At 43.0% G+C, this 20,391-nt stretch overlaps 1 protein-coding gene across 3 annotated transcripts in view; it reads left to right on the top strand.

Annotated features, from left to right (window-relative positions):
- The window catches only part of BRF1 (BRF1 general transcription factor IIIB subunit), a 196,333-nt gene that overhangs the window by 139,751 nt on the left and 36,191 nt on the right, over nt 1-20,391 (top strand). For all 3 annotated transcript variants that reach the window (XM_074149749.1, XM_074149751.1, XM_074149752.1), the window contains 4 exons: nt 3,013-3,074; nt 5,080-5,161; nt 5,259-5,314; nt 7,143-7,399. In XM_074149749.1, the coding sequence (XP_074005850.1) occupies nt 3,013-3,074; nt 5,080-5,161; nt 5,259-5,314; nt 7,143-7,399 (457 nt within the window). The remainder of the gene's footprint in view (nt 1-3,012; nt 3,075-5,079; nt 5,162-5,258; nt 5,315-7,142; nt 7,400-20,391) is intronic.

Below are 20,391 nucleotides of genomic sequence, written 5' to 3'. Positions count from 1 at the left end.
TACTGCTGTTATGGGGTCTAGGAAATGCTTATTACATATAACTTGCTTCTGGATCCTTCTCTGCAATTTCCCAGTTGGAGAATGAGTTTTTCCGTCCCCGTTGCTAATTGATCCAATGAGAAAAACTGGCACCTAATTCAGTAACAAGTTGTATTTAAAACGACATGCGAAATTGTTCACGGTGCCTGAAATTACATCATTTTCAGGCTGGTGTATTAGGGCTGTATGAGGGAACAGACACCTGCTGTACTGTGACATATTAAATATTAAACTTCTGATCCAAAAATATAGCAGGGTATAGGAGGAGCGAGGTGTTTAATGATGAATAAAAGCAGCGGCGGCTTGATTTCCGTGGGATATTTTTATTCTTCCGGAGCTGCTGTGGCAGTTTTTGCAACATGTAATTTTGGGAGGCACAGAATTTTAAATTTTATGTCAAGTTGAGCAGTGACTTAAGTCAGGAGTAGTTCTGCCACCGCTTCCAAGTTTTGATTCTCTAGCCTGTCATTTTCAGAACTAGACTAGTGATCTTTGAGATTGGTTCCCTTTTCCTTTGTCCCTTATTCCAAGTTGATATATTAGTTTATCTGGTGCAATGAATATGAAAAAAAATCAAAAATCCTCTCTTCGCTGAGATAGACCAATTGGAAAATTGGGATGGTTTTTCCCCCCAAAAAACCTCAAGGAAACAAAAGGTAGATGAAGCAAAGAAGGGGGAGACCATGCCCCCTTCTGTACTACAGTTTAGTGGTTAAAGCACTTAAGCGGAATATGGGAGACCCAGTTCGAGTCCCATTTCTGAATGAACTCCTTCCAACGCAGGGGACAGGTTATTCTGGCCTGGCCACACTCTTGCACTCTGCTATTGAGCTATTTTATTTTGCGTAATGAAACATTCTGTGATTTTTTGGACCCAGGTGGACGATACTACAGTATTGGTGAATATTTAAGCATTTTGCTCACTGGAGTTTTCTATCTTAGTTCCAGCAGGAGAGACTTATTTTGCGGTACACTCCGGACCTCCCATGGGTGATGTGACCTACAGGGATTCCTCTCTGTGCTTTGCATAATTACCATTTGCTTAAAAAAAAAAAAAAATCCAGTGAGTTATATTAAAGAGGCGGCAAATCACTGGGATGTACTTTGTCACCCAGCTTTTCCAGAAGAAAAGCATGTGTACTGAACAATTATATAGTTATTATATAATACACTTTTACACTTTTAAAGTATTTTGGGGGAAAAAGGTTGTGAAGTAAATCTGGTGCCTGGGACTAAAGTACAGTTAATTTCTAAAGGTAGCAGCAGTGAGGTATGTTCCTTTTCAGTCATATGAGCATCAGATTTTCTGAATTGGTAAAGTTGATACTACGTTTATGAGACAATTTCAGAAGAAAATCAAAGTGCAGTGTTATGCGGTTCCTTACGAAAGACCATTTTCTTTGGGATGAACCCTGTTTCGTCTATGACTTGGTATGGGAAGAGTTTAAAACTTGCTGTTGGTTGTTTAAGGTGGAGTTTGAGAAGACGTTTGTAAGCGCTCGGTGTCTGATACCAATAAATGTCTGTTGAGTTGAGCAGCCAGATCCTTTGCACCACCTCAGGAAGCGCTGCCTTTATTCCTGACCAGGTGTTTTGGTTGGATTCCCAACCCTGTGATTTCACATAATTAAGGCAGCTGGTTTAAATGCCTGAGTTTTGCCAGTCTTCACCATTTGGTGCTCTTCAAAGCCTCAAGGCTCTGCGTGGCCATAACCTGCCATTGGATCGAAGAGCTGCCTCTCCTCTCCACTGGTCCAGCACCATCCTGCTCAGGAGCTCTGCTCTGGGAGAAAGCACCAGACTGGAGCATCAAACCATTCAAAGGTCTTAGTTTGTGGGGAGGAGGCACATCCCCAGGACTGGGGAGCAGGAACTGTTCTGCACCATTTCAGCTTTAATTTGTTCTTGCAGAGTGTTGAAACTTAGTTTGGTTTGGGTTTGGGTTTTTTTTTTTTTGGGGGGGGTGGTTGTGTTGGGGTTTTTTTCTGCGAGTAAACTGGTTGGGTCATCTCTTTTCTAGTCTTGATTAGAGTTGATGGAGATGACCAAGAAGATTGCTTCGTTCCCCAGCATAAGTCTTTGTTTGAATAATTTATTTTCATCTCTACCTGGACTACATTAATAGTGTATTACTACTGTACATTAATGTGATGTGGAAAATCAGGTTTTGCTGTTGTACATTGTGCCGGTCCCAAATTAGGCCTCAGTTCTGTGCTATTATGCTTTTTAATGGGTACAATATAAAAAACTGTGTTTTCAGAAGAAGTCTTAATAAATACAAAACTAGAAAAATTAGTGAAATTACAATTACAGAAGCTCATTGTAGTTTAACATTTATCTAGACCCTTCCATAGCTTTTAAAAGTTACTTTAAAATTTGAAAATGTTTTAATAATTCCCATTTAACAGCGGGAAAAACTAATACACGTCTTTTTACACAACTAGTATGAGGTAAGTGGTTCAAATGATGATAGATCAGAATCAAGAAGAAAGCTATGGTATGACTGTCAGCATGATGTGTTATTCAGTGGTCCACACTGCTTCCCTGAAAACAGAAAGTATTTTATAAGTCAGAATTTACAGATTCATCATTGACCTATAGGCTCTGACATGAAATTCATGTTAGGATGAAAGCGCTCATCTTCCTAAAATGGTTTCTCTAGCTTCCTGCTGAACATTTGTGGCTTTAAATTAAAATGGGGGGGGGAGGAAAGGCAACTGGAAGCGTCCAATGGATTTTTAACACTGAAGAGAACTGTACCAATTCCTGAATTTTAAATTAATTCCGTGTGTTGAATTTGTATGTGCGTGTGCCCCCATATTGAAAATACTGAGCAACATGTTAAACCTCCTGGATGAACGCAGAAGGATGCAAATCTCTGAAGAACGATCATTAAATGTTACTTTACTGTAGAACTTGAATTGCGATTGATTTTGAACAAACATCCACTTAATTAAAATGTGTTCTCTGTAGGTGAGAATACAGGAGACGGTGAATTAGATCTGAGTGGGATCGACGACAGTGAAATAGATCGGGTAAGGTGCCCTCTTATCCTGGGTGTCTCTGCGTTTGGGTGTCTGAGAAAGACGGAATGGTTCTTATCTGGTTTATTCTCACCCTCTTCGCTCTGATCCATGGAGTGGTTCAAGTGATTTCAGTCATCTGAGATCAAAACCAAGGTTCCCGCAAGTCTGTGAATTTGGTCTTCCTTGCCCGTTTTATCTATCTATGGCACTGCTGCTCCTGCTCAGTCTTACTATACTGGATTAATTATGTTTTAGAATGTCTCTTATTCTGAAGAAGGACTTTTAAAAGTTTGGTGGAGCTCTGAATTCATTATTTAATTAAGATATATTCAAGATAGGAGGCTGCCATGGAAACCAAACTGTAAAACCAGCACGTACAGCTTCTGTGTTCTTTCAAAGATTTCTGTAACATTTTCTGGATTTATTATTATTTGTGTGGCAGCGACAGATACCCTTTACCTTATAACCTGAATATGAAAGAGAGAGAGCTGTGGGAAACAGCCTGTTGAAGGCCACACAGCAGGTCAACGCTTGAACACGCAACAAAGTCTGTGTCTCCTGCCTCTGAGCCTGATGTCCTCTCCAGCTGCCATGCTGGTTTAAAGTGCAGTTTGAGCAGATAACGGCAACGCTAAAAACTCCTTTTGGGGTACAAAATCACTGAGAGCGATGGGGTTGCGTAGGGGTTACTGATGTGCAGAACCGCCTAAACAATCACGGGGGAAGAACAAGCACATCTTCTCCTTCTCCTAGGCTCTGTGGTGAAGTCATCACTCTGCTTTTATGACCTCATGTTCATTTCTATGGCAATAGGCTGTAATATTGTAAACCCAGGATTATGAACTCCCTAAAAACATAAGAAGGATAAATAACTGTTCTAGGAGGAAGCCAGTTTTACTATTAGGGCTTACCTTTAATAGAAGCAGATGAAAGAGTGAAAATATTGGTCTGATAAACCAGCTTTTGCACAGCTGTTTGCTTGCCTTGTTTGCCCTTGGAGGAAGGGCTCCTTCCTGCATTAGTTTCATCTGACCGGAGTTTTTTTCCTCATAAAATCCTAGACGTGCATTTCACTTCGGAGAAAATCTCGGACGCTCAAACCCATAAGGTGGAGAAATCTCAAATTGTTTTTCTTGCACTTGAGCGTCGTTTTACAAGTTTTGGGTCAGCTTCTTAAAAATAAAGTGTCTCGTTCATGAAGGATGACCCACTTTGTCTTCTCCATTCTGCGGAAGTTCTTCGCTCCCAAAGAGCATCAGCTGTAAAGAGCTTTTGTTTCACAGACAGTTGTGCTAAATACTGGGTTTATTTTTACATTTAAGTAATTGAAGAGGAGATCTATCTACCAGCCTGCCTGCTACCTACCTGCTTATTTATCTGTGATTCATCTGAATACTTTTCAGTGTGTTTTACAGCTCCACACCTACTAATGATGTTACCGAGACTTAAGTGTAGTTAACTGAAAAAAGCCTAGATGTGGTTACTGAACCCAGCTCTCTAAAATCTAAAGTACTAAAACCCCAGCAATCTAAGCTTATTTCATTCACACAGACGTGGCCATTGAACTACTAATCTTAGTAACTTGGCCTAAATTCTGTTTTGGTAGCACAGGGTTCCCATACTGTTTTGAATTACAGACCACCGTCAACACGCAGAATTACTTGCAGGCAACCATGTTTTCATGGTGCTCTCTCATATAATCTGAAAAAGATCATAAAATCAGGAACATTTTAGGTTAATTACAGACCACATGCAATGAGTCCTGGATGGTTGTTGGTCACCCCGTCATAGTTTGGAAACCAAGCAGTGTTTTTTGAAAACATGCCGGGTTTTTTTGCCAGCTTTAGAAGTTACTGAAAATGCTTGCTGATTGTCACATCTTGGTCGTATTTTCTTTTATTAATGTAAAACATTTAAAAGCAGAATTGACCTTGCCAGTGTTTTTCCAATTCAGTTTTGCTCTATGGTTTTCAAGTTGATTTCTGAAAGTAGGTAAACTTGTTTTGTCTTTTAGTATATACTTAACGAAACAGAAGCTCAGATAAAAGCAGAGCTGTGGATGAAAGAAAATGCAGATTATTTGAAGGAACAAAAAGGTGAGTATATAGGACTGAAATTCTCCTTTTGGCCAGCGTTGCTGAAACATGCAGTCTGTGTAATCTTCATGCTGGTTACCCTTTTGTCATCTTTCAGAAAAAGAAGCAAGAATAGCAAAAGAGAAAGAACTTGGGATTTATAAGGAACACAAGGTATTAAAATGTGTGCTAATTGTGTCTGTTTGAAAATGTCCTGGAAATTCATTATATTTGCTGATCAACTCCATGTAGGAGGTATGGGCATAATGGTACAAGTCACCACTAAAGGAGCAAGAGCTATTGTATCTCTACCTGTTATTGGAATACAAGGCTGTAATTTTTCAGATGGTGAATAAAACACTTTCTTGCCCAAACTTTTATTTTAAGTTGCTGTTACGAGAAAATTTTGTGCATGGCAAAGTCAGAGCTGGGTCTTTGCATTTATGATTGCTCTCCTAATTGCTTGCTTATTTAAGTACAGGTCTTAAGACATGCCTAATTTTTTTTTAATGTGTGCATGGGGAATTTGTTTGTACTTGCCATAACTTCAGTAGCTTTCTTTGCTCCTACAATAATGATTTCTTTATGAAGAACTGAACAGAACCTTGTTACAGTCACTTGAAGGAATATTTTGTTCTACCTTTCATAAAGAATGCGACAGTTATGTTAACAAATGGCACGTCCTGTCTCCATGTTTAGCAGTTTAAAGCAGCCTAATTGGCCGTATATTCACGATTTACAGCATTAGTATTTTGTGTAATTGAGCAAGTGACAAGTCAAATCTTCCACATGCAGCTACAATCCATGTTAGTTTTTAGTGCATATATCCTCTGTCCTTTTTTCCGCCTAATGCAGAAGACAGAGTTTCCTACTTCCCCTAGGTATTTCGACAATAAAAACAAAACCAGACAATGAAACACTGTTTTATGCTTCAGAGTTTCTCATTCATCTTGCGCTTACGGAGACGTGGCAGTCTACCAGCAATTTTCAAAATTGTATAACTCCTTGGCACCGCCAAGTAGCCCAAACACCCACCTTTTTGTTCGGACAACACAGGGGTTTTTCTCTAACTCTGTATTGTTTCTGACAGCTCGAGTAGAACTTGATTAATACAGTGCTTTCCAATTTCAAGGTAACACTTGACCCATGTAGGTAAACAGAGGGGCTACTATCCATTGAAAAATAAATCTCCTGCAGAGCTTGGTGTTAAAACCTTCCTTTGAAAAGGAAAATGCTGAATGAGAAACAGAGGTGTGTTGTTTTTTCTTTCATTCCTACCCAGGCATTGGACACGGATAGAAATGTTCTCCCGGGTGATTTCTCTTTGCCTGGCTCTGCATAGCATCAACCTCCGCAGTGCAACGCTGGGCTTGGGCTCGCGGCATTTCCCTGGGGAGGGCAGTTGCAGGCGACATTGTCTCCTGCTTCATCAGTGTTAATGCCAGTCCATGCTTAGAAAGCTGCTGCTGATACTCTTGGCCTTTTTCAGCATGGAGAGAGAGTTGGGTAGATGGTCTCCCACACCGCATTCGAACCTGATAGAAAATACCCTTGCAGTTCCAATACGAAGTTGTCAGTGCTTAGGGGAGTCATGACCCAGCTTGACTCTAACTTTAAAAGCAATTTTAGCAGGGGGATTTCATTATGTACATGCTGAGTGATATTATCAGGGTCCCTGTTCCTGTAACAGGAGTTCACTCCATTTTTTTCATGCATGAGAAATGGCCCACGTTTCTTCCCTGGCGGCATTACAAATACTACGTAAAGAATTTGTGATAAACCGTGTGGGCACTTGGTAAAAAGCAAACGCTTGTCTCTTGAAGAAAAGAGACCTCTCGGTCCCGGTGAGCAGCAGGAGAGGGAGTGCTGGCTTAGCCCGGCCGCGTCGCCTGCATCCCCGCATCAGCAGCACCTGAGCCAGGACTGCTGAACTGCAGCTCGCCCTTCTGCTTCACGGAAACTTTGTTTGTGTCTACATCACTAATTTTATATTTTAATTAAGCCAAAGAAATCTGCAAAGAAGCGGGAGCCAATTCAAGCCAGCACAGCAGGAGAGGCAATTGAAAAGATGTTAGAACAGAAGAAAATCTCAAGTAAAATTAATTATAATGTGCTAAGGGACCTGAACAGCAAAGGAAGTAACACACCAAAGAAAGAGGATGACAGCACTGATGACAGCACCAACACCAAGAAGCTGTCAAGAAGAAAATCTATTGCCAGTAGGAATATAGCCAACCCTGTAAACAGTGTGGGAAAAAGGTACTGCAATTGTTCATTTATATCTTTGTCTGTGAGACTGTCTATGTATCTTTCTGAGCCAGACAACGTAGGGACTGAAACATTTGTTTGAGGCTAAAATAATGTCGGGGCTCTGTTTTTATTTATTTTGCCTGCAGTGTTGCGGTGGCACCTTGTTTATAGTTCACATATCAGAGGTCTGCTTTGGTGCAAGTTAATCATCCTGAAGCCAACAACAACAACAACAAAAAAGTCAATGGAAATTCGTAAATGTGAATCTTGCAGCCAGGGACACCTTTTCTTTATATACTCCTGACATTTTTTGTCCTTCCTATCTAAGTTGTCTGTATCAGCTGTCATGACACTAAATGTTCAAAAGCTTTGGCTTTTTGCTTGATTTGAAAAATATAGTTCCCATCTGTTTTGACAGCTAACTGTTTTGATTTTATTTAACTGTTTTGAGCTTTTATTTTAGTTTTATTCCAAACTTTTGTTGTTAATTGATGCCACAAATATAAAGCTTTACAGTAAATACGCTTGTCGGTTTTCTGGTCTGCATTTGCAAATGTTTTATAGTGTGATGAAAGCTACTATTTTAATGAGTAAAATATTCGACTTGCTGGGCAGATTTGTAGTGTGCTGTAAAGTGTATAAGGAGATTGATGTGTCCGATCTGCAGTATTCAACTATTTTATTTGTCTTTAGTTTATGAAATCATGTCGGATGATCATTTGAATCGTGTCTATGTATAGTGATTTCTTACTTAGATGTTATATATTTATTTCCTGCCTTAAATACTTAGTTTTTTGCTATGAAACCTGATGCCACAAGGAAATGTAGGTATTTAATTCTGAAATATAAGATGGTGGCTTTGCTCCAGTAGTTCAGATTTAGGCAAGCGAAAGGACTGGGGAGGCTGGGAGGACAGCGAGAAATCGTCTATTTGTAGAAGAACGGGGAGGTGTAGGATACCTGAAAACGTGAAGCTGGGAGGGTTGGTAAGTTCACGTCCCTCAGAAGTTAAGTAAAACAAGCATGACTAGACCCAAACCCCTTATTTTGGTTTCATTTGACCGTGAGGCCAGCGGCACAGTCTTCGATTTTTGGCTGAGGAGGCAAAGCTAAGGTAACTGGGATGCAGGTTTTTGCAATGTACCAGACATCTTTTCTTTCTTTGCTGTATCTTCTTTATTCGGTATTTTACCAAGATAGCTTCATCCTTGTTCGACTTCTCACCCTTCATATCAACAGCTTTGCTTTCCAGTTCTTTTTAGTCTCCTCTGTAAGTTGCTACTGGAGGTGATGTCTAATGACCCAAGCACGTAAGTTTTCCACTAGCGAAGGAAAGTGAAGATGCATTGAGGATTAACTAACAGCATTTAGCCTATGCTTTCTTTGGGTTTAGCAGGTTTTAATGAGTCATATTTCTGGTATTTCTAGTAAAATAGAGCTGGTTCAGTTGTCTGAAATGAAATGCTGTGATGGGAAGTAGGAGCTGGTCGGGATCCTGTTTGCGTTTCAGAGTTCAGCAGTAACATCCATGCTCGAGCTGCTTTGCCGCAGCCAAACCTTGTCCCTTCTGAGGTTTGCAGAAATATCGGGCACTCGGAGCTCCTGTTGGAGTCAGCATGTTAAACTCTTCACAGGTTTTTGAAACTCTTTGGAAAATCATGCCATAAATATTTGATTTGACAGTGGTGCAACTTGAAAAGGTTTCTAAACAAATACAAATCAGTATTTTCCAATAGCAGCTAATAAAACATGTTTATTTTTCTTCTTGAGAGCTTAAAGTACGTCCTTAAGATGCATAACAGAGTTGCCTGATGATGATTAGCAGATCTCGGATACAATGAATTTTTCAGCAGAACACTTCAGAGGAGGTTGGGGATACATGCAGATACGTGAGTTAAGGAGATTTTGCACTCCAGAAGCAGGCCACGTTCTTGCTTAAATGAAATCAAGGACTTGGCAAAGCATTAGTTGGACTTTTCTTTTCCTTACGATTAAAGGTTTATGACATAATTTTTATTATTTTTTTTTTTGCTAGTAGTCTAAATGCTGTGCCTTTTAAATGGCATGCATAAATTTCTGTGTTCTGCATTGTTCTTATATGCCATGCATTCATTGCCTTTGTTCAGCATTATTCCTCTGAGAGGTGAATGGCTAAATACTTTCCCAGCGATACAAAAATCAGGGTAATTTATATGCAATTAATAATAATAAAATCCTGAACATTGCTCATTAGAAAATGAATGAAGCGCATAATGTATCTTTATCCAGGAAGCATTTGCAGAGATTTCGCTAACCGTTTTGGTTTGTAGGGATTCTCAGTCCTGCGTGCTTACCTTTATATGCCTTAAATATTTAGTAAACTGCATTTGACTGCAGTAGCACCTTGCATAACCATGCTTTGATCCCATCCTTTAAGTTCATCGGTACTACAGTCAGATTTTAGAGCTACTGATTTAGTCCTGATCTCAATTAGAAGGTAGGAAAGTAGATTGTTTTATTTTATTTTTTTTATAAAGAAATATCTTTATTGCTTTCCTTTTGCAAGCTAAGTTTTTGCATACCTCACCAGACTTGGACAGATGATGGAGCCAAGTTGGTCATGTGTCTCAAGAATCATCTTCATATACAGTATGTAGCACCCTGGAAATAGGAAGTTGATTTTTATCTCCATCTTTTTAATTACCCTTTGCTATGCAATACTCTCCACTGTTATGTCTGGACAGAGGACTTGAGATTATCTCCCAAAAAATCATAGAATCATAGAAGCATCTAGGTTGGAAAAGACCCTTGGGATCATGGAGTCCAACCATCAGCCCCACCCTACGATGTTCTTCCCTACACCATATCCCCCAACACCACATCTAAGCGACTCTTAAACTCATCCAAGGATGGTGACTCAACCACCTCCCTGGGCAGCCTGTTCCAGTGTCTGACCACTCTTACCGTGAAGAATTTCTTCCTAATGTCCAGTCTAAACCTACCCTGTTGCAACTTGAATCCATTCCCTCTTGTTCTATCGCTATTTGCTTGTGAGAAGAGACCAGCACCAACCTCTCTACAATGTCCTTTCAAGTAGTTGTAGAGAGTGATGAGGTCTCCCCTCAGCCTCCTCTTCCTCAAACTAAACAGTCCCAAATGGTTACACCAGCCAGACGTGGCGCAATCCCTGGGTAGTTTTCCTTTTTTTTTATATGACATAAACTAGCAGTTACAGTGTTAATCAGTTAAAATATTGGAAAAGCTTTTGTTTACTAATGGAGTAATGATAAACAAATGTTACGGTCTTGTAAAAAGTTGTTGATTTGCAAGAAATTTATAAAGAGCTGGAATGCTAATGGTCCCAGGAGCATGACTGAACGGGATATTCTTTCAGCTGGTGGCCCTTTTAGTATAGCTTTAATCACTTAATGGTTACTGGGATTCCAAAGATGATATAGTTTATCTGTGTGTTATTTCATGAAAAATCCTGATTTTGAAATCTCAGAAATCTTTGGTGTTTTCTGAAATTTTGCTAGGAAGGTACTTTGAAAGTATTCTTCCAAAGATCGTGCAGATTTCTCCTTTTTAGATAAGTAGACATTATATACATTGATGTTCTCACAAGCAAACTGCATTTTTGAACAGGTTTCTTTACCGTGAGTGCTGTGCAGCTTTCTGAGTTTTAGAAAAAGACATGCTTTTCTCAGACACATCTCCCAGAATTATACTGGGGTTTTACTTATTGTCAAGATGGTAGAAGACTGGTAATAACGATGTAAGTAATTTTTGGAAATTTTGTATTGTGTAAATGTATGTCATTGCATTTCTTAATGCATTTTTGTTCCAGTGGGTATCACGATTGGTGCTTTCATACACAAAAGCCGTTTCATTCTCTCTCTGTTAGAGATGTGGCATGGTGGATGTGACCATAATAGATGTTGCAACTTTAATTTCAATTACCAGTTGCACAGTTTATCTTCAGTAATGTCTTCTGTGCATATGAAGCATAAGAATAATATGTTGAACTCCTAGAAAAGAACAATTGCCACTTTGAGCTACTTCAAACTGCAGTTAGAGCTGTGCCATGCGCTGGAGCTCTTCGAGTCCAATGAAGAGGGGTTTTAGGTCTGGAAGCTTTTGGTTAGAAGCTTAATAATTTATTTTATATTTACTTAAGCTGAATCTTACAACATTACTTGTAAAGTGAAATGTGTTGTACCGCGAAAATGTGGGAACAAGAAAGCTTTTAAGTCACTGCTTTTTAAAAACTTGAAGCCTATTTATTGCTATGCGCTTGAAATTGGTAATGATATCAGAAAAGACAGGATAAATTATCAGGGGAATAAATGTGTCAGGTTAATCTCCTGAAGAATTTGCCTTAGAAGAAATGAGGCAGGACTGTGAAGCACAGCTGAACCCGTTGTAATGAAACAAAGTTGTTCTGAATGGAAGCATATGAATATATAATAGAAAACCAAATCATGCTTGCTATGAGTATGACAAAAGCCCTTGGTAGAGATCTCAGATTTGATTAGATTTGGAAATTCACCTCCACATCTCTCCGTGGTCTCAATTGTATTTATTGACCATCCATTTTGCTTGTACTCATGCACACGTGGCTCCACCTGTGGTTCAGAGCCACGGGATCAGGATATCACTAACCATACGTTTGCAGATCCAGGGATTTATTCCACTGCTCAAGGTCCTGCCCTGGGATGCACACATCAAATTAGCATCTGCTCCAGCTACATTTTTGTTGGCTTATCAATGGGTGTCACGGCCCCAGAAAAACCCCCTTTATTATCCGGGATGGGAATATTACTCCATAAGGTAGAAGTTTTTTTTTCGATCTCATTGGCTCTGCCAGATTATTTTTAGTAACTCTGTGGGAGGAAGGGGGCATGGGGTGCTATTTATCACACCCCGCCTGAAATCCTTCTCTTCACTTGTTGATACTGCGGATGTCCGTCAGAACCTGTATTTGTTTCTCCTGGGGAATAAGGAGGGAAGAAGCCCCAAGCTACCTCTTACCCTCACATCCAGGATCACCAATAATAATAAACCCTTTATTTGTAGTTTTATGGGTGGAATTGTGCTGAGTGCCATGCTGTGTCCAGGCTGGGTGTTCCTAACTCAGCTGCAACTCCAAAGGCCCTAAATGCTTATTCTACATTGGCCGTGGTTTATAATTTATTTTTATAAACCCAAAGTAAACGGGTTTTTTTTTAATGTACAATATTTTTTAGTTTATTTTACATTATGAGACTGGTATTTGTGGAGGGGAAGAGAGTGAGCTCATTTTCCAGATCACTTAGATCAAGCCAAAAGGGCGTGAAACAAAGCTCAGCTCAAGCAGTCTGGATTCGCTGTGTCAAGGAGAGAGTTGTTGTTTCAGAACCTTTTTTAATTAGGAAAAATGACACTGCAGTAATGGTTTAAAAAAGTAGGAATGGGTATTTTAGAAGTTTGTTCACAGCAGCTGATGCGGTAGAGTCTGGCGTCGTGATGGTTGTCTGCGGTGAGCCCTACAGGTCAGCAATTTGTGATGGAGCAGAGCTTCTGAAGAGGGACAAGTCCCCGTGTTTGGCAGATACAAAGCTTTTGAGAGAGAGACTTTTCCATGCTAATGCTGGTGGTATGCATTCTCTGTACAAATTGGCCCTTTGAGATGGGGTCTTAGGAGTATTTTTATATGCTTTAATTTTTCCACCATATATTTTTATTTTTCAGAATTTCCTTCAGTGCTCTGTCTAATTTACCTTTGATATTCTGTTTTTCTCTCTCTGCTTTGAAGTCTGTTACATGGCTTGGAACTCATGTATTTACTCAAAGTGAGATACTAAATTTTATTTCTTGCCTTGTGCTGCTTCAGGCCTTCTTTTTATATGTGGCTAATGCGCTAGCACCGATTTCCCACCGGGAATAAAATTCCTTACAGAAGATACCTTCGGGGAGGTGGTGGAGTCTCCTTCTCTGGAGATGTTTAAAACCCGCCTGGACACGTTCCTGTGCAACCTGCTCTGGGTGGACCTGCTTTGGCAGGGGGGTTGGACTAGATGATCTCCAGAGGTCCCTTCCAACCCCATGTGATTCTGTGATACTGGTAGTACTTGTTGATGATGGTAGTTAGGAATTTCTTCTATAGCTTACTCATTGTTTGGTTGGTATTTTTGGTGTTTCCCCTGGAAGCAGTCTTGTGACGGCCACGGGATTAACTAGACTGTGATTCCTGGGTATGAATGCACATGTGGGAGCTTTCCCGTTGAGCGTGCGGAGTCAGCTTTTGGGTTGAATGTTATGTATGCGGTAAATAAATTCTCTAACCACTTTGGCATAACCATTTTCTTATGTGATCTGCGCTTTGAGAATTTCTTTGGAGCGTAATTTTATGTATGTTTATGCTTCACTGTGGTATATAATCATTTAAATCAAAGGTTAATCAAAGTGATTAGCCATTTTGAACAGGAAAATGGTGACATTTGATAAGTACCTCCACTTAAAATAAATCTTACCAGTATTTTCCAGTCTTGTAACTTCTAGAGGGACAAGCTTATACAAATTATGTTTAGTATTTTATTTACAAAATGCAAAGTCAAGAAAAAGTGCACTCAAGACTTCCAAGGTTCTGCTTTTCATGTCATCCATCTGCCTTATTAAAAGTTAGTTGTACGGGGGAGAGCTTTACGAATGACCTTGAAAGGAGCTGACGCATGCATTTATTTGTCCACAGTTGATCTAGTAAAGCCTGTAGTAATGTCGTAACCTGGCTAACGCTGCCAGGTTACTGCTGTTCATATGAGCTAAGAAGCCTGTTGAGATAAAAGAGAGAGAAAGATATCGGGATATCAGGATGTGAAGATATCCTGATATGAGATATCAGGAGATAAATCAGATATCAGGAGATAAATCAGAGGCAAGAACTGGAAAGAAACCCATCTGCCCCAACATGTTTTAAAACAAGTGTGTGTTTTTAACTTCTGAATGCTAAAATGTGATGACCACCAGCCTTTCCCTCTTTATTAAGCGAGGGCAGAGGAGGAAAAAATGCATTGCTTCCCCGCGTAGCACCATGCTCCCAAGCTGACAAAGAGCTAAGCAAACGCCTGCGGAGGCAGGAACCAGCACGCTGCCTGGTGAACAGTGTGTCAGGTTATATCCTTTGCTCTCAAATTAATTTCTCTCATCACTGACATAGGACAGAAGGATGGGGAAAGATTTTTAATTTTTTTAATTTTATAAATATTTAATTTCCCCCCCCCCAAAAAAGGGAAAAAAACCCCAACCAGTTCCCCAAACCCATCCTTCCATAAGGAATAAGTCGGGATTTGACATTTATTCTGATGACTTAGCGTGGTGAGTAAGACCTGAGAGGTGATAGTCCCCCTGTACTGGGCACTGGTGAGGCCCCACCTCGAGTGCTGTGTCCAGTTTTGGGCCCCTGACCACAAAAAAAACATTGAGGGGCTGGAGCGCGTCCAGAGAAGGGCAACGGAGCTGGTGAGGGGTCTGGAGAACAAGTCTTAGGAGGAGAGGCTGAGAGAGCTGGGGTTGTTCAGCCTGGAGAAAAGGAGGCTGAGGGGAGACCTTCTCGCTCCCTACAACTCCCTGAAAAAGGAGGGTGTAGCCAAGAGGGGTCGGTCTCTTCTCCCAAGTCACAGGCGATGGGACAAGAGGAAACGGCCTCAAGTTGCCCCAGGGGAGGTTCAGATTGGATATTAAGAAAATTTTTTCCATGGGAAGGGTCATTGCACATAGGACTGGGCTGCCCAGGGAAGTGGTTGAGGCACCATCCCTGGAGATATTCAAAAGACGAGTTGACATGGTGCTCGGGAATATGGCTTAGTGTTGGTGGTTTTTTTGGTTTTGTTTTTGGGTTTGTTTTGTTTTGTTTTGTTGTTTTTTTTTAAGGTTGGACTAGATGATCTTAAAGGTCCCTTCCAACCTAGGCGATTCTGTGATTCTGTGATTCCGTGACTCGGGCTGTTTTGAATTCAAGATTCCCTTGCCAGCAGCGGCAGCAGCGGCGGCAAGGACTGAGGTGAGCCCGAGGTGAGGGTTGGACCCCCCACTCACAGCCCCAGCCCCAGTGGGTCGGCGAGGTAGGGCCATGACAGAGAGCGGCATGGGAAAGAACAAGGGGAGAGCAGGGAGGCAGGCTGGGTTGACTAGAAAGAAAACACCCAGAGATGGTCTCCACTAGGTCTGTAGCCACAGCCAAAAGGAATAAAGCCACCCATACTGACCTACCACAGAAACACACAGCTGTCCAGGCTGTGTATATAGGGTGCCCAGGGAGGTGGTGGAGTCTCCTTCTCTGGAGATGTTCAAAACCCGCCTGGACACGTTCCTGTGCAACCTGCTCTGGGTGGACCTGCTTTGGCAGGGGGGTTGGACTAGATGATCTCCAGAGGTCCCTTCCAACCCCATATCATTCTGTGATTCTCTCCAGGTGAGGGGCTACATGGAATGTCTGAGCCTGTCACCCTGGCAGGAGGACAGCAAAGGCAGCACCTGTGTGGGCTGTAAATGATCTGCTCAGCCTGGTGGCTGAGCTGAAGGAGGAAGTGGAAAGGTTGAGGAACATGTGGGAATGTGAAAGGGAAATAGGTTGGTGGAGCCACACCCTGCCATCCTTAGGGAAAAAGCAGCAGGTGGAGGCTTCAGGAGAGGCAGAGGATCCCCTGCCCTCTTGTCACCAGGCAGAAGGAGGGGAACGAGGAGAGGATGAGGGGGAATGGAAGCAGGTACCCACTCAGGGCAGCAGGAGAGTCCTCTCCAGGCCTCCCCCGCCTTCCCAGGTGCCCGTACAGAACAGACAGGGGCCTCTGGAGATAGAGGATGAGGGAATTGAGGATGCTGATAAAGCCCCATCCAGGGGGTTGCCGAAGCAGCCAGCTCCATCTATTAAGACTACCTCTGTGAAGAGCAAGAGGAGGGCGATAGTTACAGGTGGTTCCCTTCTGAGGGGAACTGAGGGTCCCATGTGCAGACCGGACCCTTCCCACAGGGAGGTCTGCTGCCTCCCTGGGGCCCGTGTTAGGGATATAACCAAGAAGCTTCCTGGTCTGACACGGCCCTCAGATTATTACCCCCTTTTGATCTTACAGGCAGACAGTGATGAGTTAGAGAGAAGAAGTCTGAGGGCAATGAAGAAAGATTTCAGGGCCTTGGGACGACTTGTCAAGGGTTCAGGAGCACAAATCGTGTTCTCCTCTGCCCCTCCAGTTTTGGGGACTGATGAATTGGGTTAACAAAAAGATCAGGCGGATCAATGCCTGGCTCTGTAACTGGTGCTACCAGCAGGGCTTTGGGGTCTCTGGTCACAGTTTGATTTACAGGACACCGGGTCTGCTGGCAAAGGATGGGAAAACCCTATCCCGAAAGGGGAAAAGGGTACTAGGCCAAGAGTTAGGAAAGCTCATGGACAGGGCTTTAAACTAGAATGGAAGGGGGAAGGGGATAAAACCAGGCCCACTAGTAATGAGCCTGGGGGTAAAGGGCCATGGATGGCAACTACAGAAGGGCCTGAGCACGGTCAGGTGGAGATTAGGGCTCGTCAAAAGGAGATTAGGGCAAAAAGTGTCAGGACAATTAGCCCAGCTGAAGTGCATCTACACGAATGCATGCAGCATGGGCAACAAATGGGAGGAGCTGGAGGCCATTGTACAGCAGGAAAACCATGATATAGTTGCCATCACAGAAACGTGGTGGGACAACTCACACAACTGGAGTGCTGCGATCGATGGCTATCAACTTTTCAGAAGGGATAGGCAAGGAAGGAGAGGCGGTGGGGTGGCCCTCTATGTTAGGGACAGATTTGAATGCCTAGAACTTAACAATGTGAATGACAATGTTGAGTGTTTATGGGTAAGAATCAAGGGGAAGGCCAACAAAGCAGATGTCATGGTGGGAGTTTGTTACAGGCCCCCCAACCAGGATGTAGAGGTTGATGAAATATTCTATAAGCAGCTGGCAGAGGTTTTGCGATTGCTAACCCTTGTTCTCTTGGGGGACTTCAACTTCCCAGATGTCTGCTGGAAATACAACACAGCAGAGAGGGAACAGTCCCGCAGGTTCCTGGACTGTGTGGAAGACAACTTCCTAACACAGTTGGTGAGAGAGCCAACCAGGGAAAGCACCCTACTGGACCTGCTGCTTGTTAACAGAGGTGAGGGATGTAAAGGTTGGAGGTCGTCTTGGGCATAGTGATCATGAAATCACAGTTTTCAATTCTTGGAGAAGCAAGGCGAGGAGCCAGCAGAACTGCCACCTTGGACTTCCGAAGGGCAGACTTTGGCCTGTTTAGGAACATGATTGAGAGTGTCCCTTGGGACACAGTCCTGAAGGACAAAGGTGCCAAGGAAGGCTGGTCATACTTCAAGGAGGAACTCTTAAAAGCACAGGGAAAGGCCATCCCCAGGTCCCATAAAACGAGTCGACAGGGAAGAAGACCAGCCTGGCTAAATAGAGGGCTTTGACTGGACCTCAGGAAAAAAAGGAAAGTTTACGATCTCTGGAAAAGGGGGTTGGTAACTTATGAGCAATACCAAGATGTATTGAAGCTATGCAGGGGGAAAATTAGAAGGGCTAAAGCTCAAGCAGAACTTAACTTGGCCACTACGGTTAAAAATAACAAGAAGAGGTTCTTTCAGTATATCAATAGAAAAAGGAAGACTAGGGGAAATGTAGACCCACTGATGAATGAGGTGGGCTCCTTAGTGGTGGAAGACACAGAGAAGGCGGAGTTACTGAATGCCTTCTTTGCTTTGGTCTTCACTGCTAAAACCGTCCCTCATGAATCCCAGACGCTGGAGACAAAGGGGAGGGTCTAGAGAGAGGAAGATTTTCCCTCTGTAGAGGAGGACTGGGTTAGAGACCACTTGGCCAAACTAGACATCCGTAAGTCCATGGGCCCTGATGGGATGCACCCGCGAGTACTGAGAGAACTGGCAGATGTTATTGCTGGGCTACTCTCCATCATCTTTGAAATGTCATGGAGAACAGCAGAGGTGCCTGAGGACCGGAGAAAGGCAAACATCACTCCAGTCTACAAAAAGGGCAAGAAGGAGGACCCAGGGAACTACAGGCTGATTGTTCTCACCTCCGTCCCTGGGAAGGTAATGGAGCGACTTGTTCTGGATGTCATCTCCAAACATCTTAAAGAACAGGAAGTTATTGGAAGTGGTCAACACGGATTTACCAAGGGTAAATCATGCTTGACCAATCTGATAGCCTTCTATGATGTTACAACTGGATGGTTGGATGAGGGGAGAGCAGCAGATGTCATCTACCTTGACTTCAGCAAGGCTTTTGACATTGTCTCCCATAACATCCTCCTTAGAAAATTAAGGAAGTGTGGGCTAGACAAGGGGTCAGTGAGGTGGGTTGAGAACTGGCTGTGTGACAGAACTCAGAGGGTTGTAATTAATGGAGCAAGGTCAAGTTGGAGGCCTGTAACCAGTGGTATCCCCCAGGGGTCAATACTTGGTCCAGTTTTGCTCAGCATATGTTCATCAGTGACCTGGACAAGAGGACAGAGTGTATCCTCAGCAAGTTCACTGATGATACCAAACTGGGAGGGCTGGCCGACACTCCAGAGGGCTGTGCTGCCATCCAGCGTGACCTGGACAGGCTGGAGAACTGGGCAGAGAAGAACCTAATGAGGTTCAACAAGGGCAAGTGTAGGGTCCTGCACCTGGGGAGGAAGAATGCCAGGCACCACTATAGGTTAAGGGTGGACCTGCTGGAAAGCACTACTGAGGAGAAGGATCTGGGGGTCCTGGTGCATAGCAAGCTTCCCATGAGCCAGCAATGTGCCCTTGTGGCCAAGAGGGCCAATGGAATCCTGGGCTGCATAGGGAAGAGTGTGGCCAGTAGGTCAAGGGAGGTCATTCTCCCCCTCTACTCTGCACTGGTGAGGCCACAACTGGAATACTGCGTCCAGTTCTGGGCTCCCCAGTTCAAGAGAGACAGGGAACTACTGCAGGGAGTCCAGCGTAGGGCAACAGAGATGATTAAGGGATTGGAGCATCTCCCTTATGAGGAAAGGAGAGAGAGCTGGGGCTCTTTAGCCTGGAGAAGAGAAGGCTGAGGGGAGACCTTATCTATGTTTACAAGTACCTAAAGGGTGGGTTGAAGGAGGGTGGAGCCGGACTCTTTTCAGTGGTTCCCAGTGACAGGACGAGGGGCAACGGGCACAAGCTGGAACATGGGAAGTTCCATTCAAATATGAGGAAAAACTTCTTTCTGGTGAGGGTGCCAGAGCCCTGGAACAGGGCTTCAAGACCCGCCTGGATGCAGTCCTGAGTGATGTGCTCTGGGCAACCCTGCTTTAGCAGGGGAGTTGGACTAGATGATCTCTAGAGGTCCCTTCCAACTCTGACAATTCTGTGATTCTGTGATACCAATGATTTTTCTTTCACATCTGATGGGCTTGATACCCCTGAAAATACAGCTACGTTAAACTCTGAAATAAGTACAGATGTTGTTTTTCCTGGCTGTGCTCCATGATGTTGAGGAAAGGAGGACCTTCCCAGCCATCACCTGCAGCCTGCAGGGTCTGGGCATCTTCGGGCTGCTGCTGCAGGAGCTTCTTCTGACACTGACTCCCAAGGGACTGCAGCAGTTACTCCAGCAGCTCTGCGCTTTCCCATTGAAGCGCAGACCCAGCGTCCCCAGACCCAGGTTCTCTAGGGTGACGTTGCCAAAAAGCTCGTTCCTTCATCCTTCGTCCCTCAGTCCTTTCCTTCCTCCCCCAGGAGGTGAGTGACAGAAGCGTTTCCCCCTTTCACGCCTGTTCCACCAATGAGTTAAGAGAAACGAAGTTAAAGGTTTTCTAGCTTGTTATGTTACTAAAATGGAGTATTCTTCCTAAGAATCCCAGTTTTGGAGTCATTCATTTTTGAGTACTGGAATAAAATGCCAAAATTTCTGTATGGCAACTAACCCACCTGTATTTTCACTGGGTAAAACATAATTGGAGAAAAATGCCCCTGGAATAGCTTAATGATTGGAGAAATAAT

This window comes from Numenius arquata, chromosome 6, assembly GCF_964106895.1.
Source record: "Numenius arquata chromosome 6, bNumArq3.hap1.1, whole genome shotgun sequence".
NCBI lineage: Eukaryota > Metazoa > Chordata > Aves > Charadriiformes > Scolopacidae > Numenius > Numenius arquata.
The sequence above is the reverse complement of the archived record's forward strand: the minus strand, read 5'-3'. Positions and strand labels throughout refer to the sequence as shown.